At 41.4% G+C, this 8509-nt stretch overlaps 1 protein-coding gene across 1 annotated transcript in view; it reads left to right on the forward strand.

The window, feature by feature from the left end:
• The window catches only part of LOC121387427, a 176049-nt gene that overhangs the window by 44990 nt on the left and 122550 nt on the right, over positions 1-8509 (forward strand). Inside the window, exon 17 of the mRNA XM_041518538.1 lies at positions 6029-6129. Within this exon, the coding sequence (XP_041374472.1) occupies positions 6029-6129 (101 nt within the window). The remainder of the gene's footprint in view (positions 1-6028; positions 6130-8509) is intronic.

The raw sequence follows: 8509 nt of genomic DNA on the forward strand, positions 1-8509 counted from the left end.
CTCAGATGCTTGTTACTAGACACAGCGGGGTCTAGACTAGCTCATGTAGTTCATCTAGCTCAGTCTCTCAGCGGTGCTTGTTACTAGACACAGGGCGGGGTCTAGACTAGCTCATGTAGTTCATCTAGCTCAGTCTCTCAGCCGTGCTTGTTACTAGATGCAGGGCGGGGTCTAGACTAGCTCATTTAGTTCATCTAGCTCAGTCTCTCAGCGGTGCTTGTTACTAGACACAGGGCGGGGTCATCTAGCTCAGTCTCTCAGCGGTAGACTAGCTCATGTAGTTCATCTCTCAGCGGTGCTCAGTCTCTCAGCGGGGTCGTGCTTGTTACTAGATGCAGGGCGGGGTCTAGACTAGCTCATGTAGTTCATCTAGCTCAGTCTCTCAGCGGTGCTTGTTACTAGACGTGCTAGCTCATGTAGTTCATCTAGCTCAGTCTCTCAGCACTAGACGCAGGGCGGGTCTAGACTCTCAGACTAGCTCAGTGTACTAGATTCATCTAGTTCAGTCTCTCAGCCGTGCTTGTTACTAGATGCAGGGCGGGGTCTAGACTAGCTCATGTAGTTCATCTAGCTCAGTCTCTCAGCGGTGCTTGTTACTAGACACAGGGCGGGGTCTAGACTAGCTCATGTAGTTCATCTAGCTCAGTCTCATCAGCTCAGGTGCTTGTTACTAGACGCAGGGCGGGGTCTAGACTAGCTCATGTAGTTCATCTAGCTCAGTCTCTCAGCGGTGCTTGTTACTAGACGCAGGGCGGGGTCTAGACTAGCTCATGTAGTTCATCTAGCTCAGTCTCTCAGCGGTGCTTGTTACTAGACACAGGGCGGGGTCTAGACTAGCTCATGTAGTTCATCTAGCTCAGTCTCTCAGCGGTGCTTGTTACTAGACACAGGGCGGGGTCTAGACTCTAGTACATCTAGCTCAGTCTCTCAGCGGTGCTTGTTACTAGATGCAGGGCGGGGTTAGACTAGCTCATAGTTCTCTAGTCTCTCAGCGGTGCTTGTTACTAGACACAGGGCGGGGTCTAGACTAGCTCATGTAGTTCATCTAGCTCAGTCTCTCAGCGGTGCTTGTTACTAGACTAGACTAGCTCATGTAGTTCATCTAGCTCAGTCTCTCAGCGGTCTAGAGACTAGCTCATGTAGTTCATCTAGCTCAGTCTCTCAGCGGCTTGTTACTAGACGCAGGGCGGGGTCTAGACTAGCTCATGTAGTTCATCTAGCTCAGTCTCTCAGCCGTGCTTGTTACTAGACACAGGGCGGGGTCTAGACTAGCTCATGTAGTTCATCTAGCTCAGTCTCTCAGCGGTGCTTGTTACTAGACGCAGGGCGGGGTCTAGACTAGCTCATGTAGTTCATCTAGCTCAGTCTCTCAGCGGTGCTTGTTACTAGACGCAGAGCTCAGGGGTCTAGACTAGACTAGCTCATGTAGTTCATCTAGCTCAGTCTCTCAGCGGTGCTTGTTACTAGACGCAGGGCGGGGTCTAGACTAGCTCATGTAGTTCATCTAGCTCAGTCTCTCAGCGGTGCTTGTTACTAGACGCAGGGCGGGGTCTAGACTAGCTCATGTACTTCATCTAGTCTCTCAGTCTCTCAGCTGCTTGTTACTAGATGCAGGGCGGGGTCTAGTCTCTCAGCGGTGCTTGTTACTAGACGGCAGGGCGGGGTCTAGACTAGCTCATGTAATTCATCTAGCTCAGTCTCTCAGCGGTGCTTGTTACTAGACGCAGGGCGGGGTCGGCTCATGTAGTTCATCTAGCTCAGTCTAGCTAGATGCAGGGCGGGGTCTAGTAGCTCATCTAGTTCATCTAGCTCAGTCTCTCAGCGGTGGTTGTTACTAGACGCAGGGCGGGGTCGAGGCTAGCTCATGTATTCATCTAGACTAGCTCATCTAGCTCAGTCTCTCAGCGGTGCTTGTTACTAGACACAGGGCAGGGTCTAGACTAGCTCATCTACTTCATCTAGCTCAGTCTCTCAGCGGTGCTTGTTACTAGGTGCAGGGTGGGGTCTAGACTAGCTCATCTACTTCATCTAGCTCAGTCTCTCAGCGGTGCTTGTTACTAGACGCAGGGTGGGGTCTAGACTAGCTCATGTAATTCAACTAGCTCAGTCTCTCAGCGGTGCTTGTTACTAGACGCAGGGCGGTGTCGAGGCTAGCTCATCTACTTCATCTAGCTCAGTCTCTCAGCGGTGCTTGCATCCTACAATCAAACCACTGTTCCTAGACACAGGGTGGGATTATTTATAACACTCCCATCATATGCGGTCATGTGGGATGGAAAAAGTATACCCGAGGTGGTGGAAATTTCTACTTGGGACAAGGCTTGCCAAGTTGGAAGGCTGAAATTTTCACCACTGAGGGTGTACTGTTTCTATCCCACATGACTGCATATGATGGAGTCTTTTTCTTTCATCCATTCAGTAAATAAACTATTATTTTACATAAACAGACAAAGATGGTTGAAAAGGTAACTTTTTTATTTGACCATTTTATCATAAATAAACTACATTATCGTATTTGCTGTGTTTGTTTCATGTGTTAAATTTGATTTAACACTACAAATTAACAAGATAGCTTTTATAATGAAGGTTTTAATGATAAAATAATGATTTAAAATTGTCTGATGACCTCACATCACCATTTCACATTAATATGATGTTATATGTTATTAATGATGTCATATTAAGCACAAACATATGATATCCCATGTTGGATAAAAATTTCTGACATAGCTTTCTTTCATGGGATAGCTCTGTCCCATATTCCTGAGGACCGGCCTCGGTGGCGTCGTGGTTAGGCCATTGGTCAACAGGCTGGTAGGTACTGGGTTCGGATCCCAGTCATGGCATCGGATTTTTAATCCATATACCAACTCCAAACCCTGAGTGAGTGTTCCGCAAGGCTCATTGAGTAGGTATAAACCACTTGCACCGACCAGTGATCCATAACTGGTTCAACAAAGGCCATGGTTTGTGCTATCCTGCCTGTGGGAAGCGCAAATAAAAGATCCCTTGCTGCTAATCGGAAAGAGTAGCCCATGAAGTGGCGACAGCGGGTTTTCTCTGAAAAATCTGTGTGGTACGTAACCATATGTCTGACGCCATATAACCGTAAATAAAATGTGTTGAGTGCGTTGTTAAATAAAACATTTCTTTCTTTCTTTTATATACCTGAGGATGAGAGATAAAAATTTCTGACAGCTTTCGTTCATGGGATAGCTCTGTCCCATATACCTGAGGATGAGAGATAAAAATTTCATGGGATAGCTCTGTCCCATACACCTGAGGATGAGAGATAGAAATTTCTTACATAGCTTTTGTTCATGGGATAGCTCTGTCCCATATACCTGAGGATGAGAGAGAGAAATTGCTTACATAGTTTTCTTTCATGGGATAGCTCTGTCCTATGTACCTGAGGATGAGAGAAAGAAATTTCTTACATAGCTTTCTTTCATGGGATAGCTCTGTCCCATATACCTGAGGATGAGAGAGAGAAATTGCTTACATAGTTTTCTTTCATGGGATAGCTCTGTCCTATGTACCTGAGGATGAGAGAAAGAAATTTCTTACATAGCTTTCTTTCATGGGATAGCTCTGTCCCATATACCTGAGGATGAGAGATAAACATTTCATGGGATAGCTCTGTCCCATATACCTAAGGATGAGAGAGAGAAATTTCTTACATAGCTTTCTTTCATGGGATAGCTCTGTCCCATATACCTAAGGATGAGAGAGAGAAATTGCTTACATAGTTTTCTTTCATGGGATAGCTCTGTCCTATGTACCTGAGGATGAGAGAAAGAAATTGCTTACATAGCTTTCTTTCATGGGATAGCTCTGTCCCATATACATGAGGATGAGAGAGAAACATTTCATGGGATAGCTCTGTCCCATAGCTCTGAGAGAGAGAAATTTCTTACATAGCTTTCTTTCTAAGGACCTGAGAGAGAGAAATTTCTTACATAGCTTTCTTTCATGGGATAGCTCTGTCCTATGAGGATGACCTGATAGGATGAAGAGAGAAGAAAAATTGCTTACATAGCTTTCTTTCATGGGATAGCTCTGTCCTATGTACCTGAGGATGAGAGAAAGAAATTGCTTACATAGCTTTCTTTCATGGGATAGCTCTGTCCCATATACATGAGGATGAGAGATAAACATTTCATGGGATAGCTCTGTCCCATATACCTAAGGATGAGAGAGAGAAATTTCTTACATAGCTTTCTTTCATGGGATAGCTCTGTCCTATGTACCTGAGGATGAGAAAAATAGGCTAGCTCATATAGTTCATTTAGATAGTCTCTCAGAGGAGCTTGCATTGTAGTATTAAACCACCATGGTGAACACATTCTCTGATTGGCCACCCCCCCCCCCATCCCAACCAGTGCCCCACAACTGGTATATCAAAGGCCATGCTAAGTGTTGTCCTATCTGAGAAAGTATGTATGAAAGATCCCTTGTTGCTAATGGAAATATACTGATACAAAGAAATAAAAGATCACACAGATAGCAACAAGAAATAATGACTGCATCAAAAATCAGATCATATTGTCTGGAAACATATAGGCAACTCATTCAACACTAAAGACATTCGGTCCCACATTACAACTTGGTATGAAATACAGACATTACTACGCTAGTTGTGAATTACAGTTGGTCCACAATTCCATGTGTTCCCTTATTTCTTTCCATCAGTATATATGTTGCGGGTTTTCTCTAAGAATCTGCCAGAAATTACAATGTTTCATATCCAAAAGCCAAAGATTAATAAATACATTTTTTATTTGGTATTTGATTTGCTAGTATACGATTATGACTTTGCTTTAATCAGTAATCATAATCAACCAATAGAAACTGTGGTTGCAGGATAAACATACATGTACACAGATGAAAAGAACATAGACACAAAGACTGACAGACTGACAGACAGACAGACAGAATGTAGAAAATATAACAATACACACACACACACACATACATACACATACACATACAACACACACTGACACACACACACACACACACACACACACATGCACATTGATACTGACAAACACACAGACACACACACACACACACACACACTGAGGCACACACTGACACACACACACACACACACACACTGAGGCACACACTGACACACACACACAGACACACACTGACACACACACAGATGAAAAGAACATAGACACAAAGACTGACAGACAGAAAGACAGATCCTTGTTTAAATGTTCACTGCTTCATCATTTGATCAGTAAAATAGTTTATTAATACATTTAAAATACTGACAGCAAATAAGACATTATTTATAGATGATACTTTCTCTTTTACTACTAAAACTTATTATAGAAGTGCATTATGAGTGAAATTTATGCAGGATACTATGAAGGATCTTAACATATGTTACAACAATACACACCGATGGATGATCAAACAATGACCATAAAGTGCCAGCAAGATGTTTGTCAATCATCAAGTAGAAAACTTTGGCTCTTTGCTTCGCTCAACAGCATATTTGCTGAAGAGCAAAATCGAAACAACCTCAGACAACCTACTTGCCCATCTGCGGTGTACAAATGTGTACGTCAAATCTGTATGTGTAAATCATTGGCACAAGATACTGTATACTATGTAATCAGTTTTGTATGTGATGTATAAATATGTATGTTCTAGCAATCATTGATCCAAGGCGAGAAATGACCTGTGATCAGGTTGCCAAATGCGACCAATGTCCCGTTTAGGTGACTTAAATATTATAACAATAATGGCGTTAGTCGCCCAAATAATATTATATGGGTGATCTTCTTTAGAGCTATAACCTATGTGCCACTATTAATATTTGTATTCCACATTAAAATGATGCTCGTGGTTCTCTCACCATAATTTGCCAAAATTCATTATTTTTTGGGCCACCATATTTTTTGGCGAGTTTCGAGCCCTGACTGATCTGAAATAAAATGTATTATTATTATTATTATTATTATTATTATTATTGTATAATGTCTGCTATCTTCTTTGTTTTTGTTTTCAGTTTTGGTTATACAGACAATTATTAACCCTTGCACTGTCATCCATGCATTGCAACCAAAAGCCTTTACAGAAAGAGTGGTAAAGCTGTGTTGTTTTGATGTGGTAAGTTATAACATATAGTCAGTGATAGGGGTGGGACGTATCCCAGTGGTAAAGCTGTGTTGTTTTGATGTGGTAAGTTATAACATATAGTCAATGATAGGGGTGGGACGTATCCCATTGGTAAAGCTGTGTTGTTTTGATGTGGTAAGTTATAACATAATGATAGGGGTGGGACGTAGCCGAGTGGTAAAGCTGTGTTGTTTTGATGTGGTAAGTGGTAAGTGGTAAGTTATAGCATATTATAATCAATGATAGGGGTGGGACGTATCCCAGTGGTAAAGCTGTGTTGTTTTGATGTGGTAAGTTATAACATTATAATCATGAGGGACGTCTCCCAGTGGTAAAGCTGTGTTGTTTTGATGTGGTAAGTTATAACATATTATAATCAATGATAGGGGTGGGACGTAGCCAAGTGGTAAAGCTGTGTTGTTTTGATGTGGTAAGTTATAACATATTATAATCAATGATAGGGGTGGGACGTATCCCAGTGGTAAAGCTGTGTTGTTTTGATGTGGTAAGTTATAACATATTATAATCAATGATAGGGGTGGGACGTAGCCAAGTGGTAAAGCTGTGTTGTTTTGATGTGGTAAGTTATAACATATTATAATCAGTGATAGGGGTGGGACGTATCCCAGTGGTAAAGCTGTGTTGTTTTGATGTGGTAAGTTATAACATATTATAATCAATGATAGGGGTGGGACGTAGCCAAGTGGTAAAGCTGTGTTGTTTTGATGTGGTAAGTTATAACATATTATAATCAATGATAGGGGTGGGACGTAGCCAAGTGGTAAAGCTGTGTTGTTTTGATGTGGTAAGTTATAACATATTATAATCAATGATAGGGGTGGGACGTAGCCAAGTGGTAAAGCTGTGTTGTTTTGATGTGGTAAGTTATAACATATTATAATCAATGATAGGGGTGGGACGTAGCCCAGTGGTAAAGCTGTGTTGTTTTGATGTGGTAAGTTATAACATATTATAATCAATGATAGGGGTGGGACGTATCCCAGTGGTAAAGCTGTGTTGTTTTGATGTGGTAAGTTATAACATAATGATAGGGGTGGGACGTAGCCGAGTGATAAAGCTGTGTTGTTTTGATGTGGTAAGTTATAACATATTATAATCAATGATAGGGGTGGGACGTATCCCAGTGGTAAAGCTGTGTTGTTTTGATGTGGTAAGTTATAACATATTATAATCAATGATAGGGGTGGGACGTATCCCAGTGGTAAAGCTGTGTTGTTTTGATGTGGTAAGTTATAACATATTATAATCAATGATAGGGGTGGGACGTAGCCAAGTGGTAAAGCTGTGTTGTTTTGATGTGGTAAGTTATAACATATTATAATCAATGATAGGGGTGGGACGTATCCCAGTGGTAAAGCTGTGTTGTTTTGATGTGGTAAGTTATAACATATTATAATCAATGATAGGGGTGGGACGTAGCCAAGTGGTAAAGCTGTGTTGTTTTGATGTGGTAAGTTATAACATATTATAATCAATGATAGGGGTGGGACGTAGCCCAGTGGCTGTGTTGTTTTGATGTGGTAAGTTATAACATATTATAATCAATGATAGGGGTGGGACGTAGCCCAGTGGTAAAGCTGTGTTGTTTTGATGTGGTAAGTTATAACATATTATAATCAATGATAGGGGTGGGACGTACCCAGTAAAGCCCAGTGGTAAAGCTGTGTTCAATGTTTTGTGGTATGTGGTAAGTTATAACATATTATAATCAATGATAGGGGTGGGACGTAGCCCAGTGGTAAAGCTGTGTTGTTTTGATGTGGTAAGTTATAACATATTATAATCAATGATAGGGGTGGGACGTGGGACGTATGCCAGTGGTAAAGCTGTGTTGTTTTGATGTGGTAAGTTATAACATATTATAATCAATGATAGGGGTGGGACGTATCCCAGTGGTAAAGCTGTGTTGTTTTGATGTGGTAAGTTATAACATATTATAATCAATGATAGGGGTGGGACGTATCCCAGTGGTAAAGCTGTGTTGTTTTGATGTGGTAAGTTATGTGGGGTACGTAGTGGTAAAGCTGTGTTGTTTTGATGTGGTAAGTTATAACATATTATAATCAATGATAGGGGTGGGACGTATCCCAGTGGTAAAGCTGTGTTGTTTTGATGTGGTAAGTTATAACATATTATAATCAATGATAGGGGTGGGACGTATCCCAGTGGTAAAGCTGTGTTGTTTTGATGTGGTAAGTTATAACATATTATAATCAATGATAGGGGTGGGACGTATCCCAGTGGTAAAGCTGTGTTGTTTTGATGTGGTAAGTTATAACATATTATAATCAATGATAGGGGTGGGACGTATCCCAGTGGTAAAGCTGTGTTGTTTTGATGTGGTAAGTTA

Source organism: Gigantopelta aegis, chromosome 13 (genome assembly GCF_016097555.1).
Source record: "Gigantopelta aegis isolate Gae_Host chromosome 13, Gae_host_genome, whole genome shotgun sequence".
In the NCBI taxonomy this organism is placed as follows: Eukaryota; Metazoa; Mollusca; class Gastropoda; order Neomphalida; family Peltospiridae; genus Gigantopelta; species Gigantopelta aegis.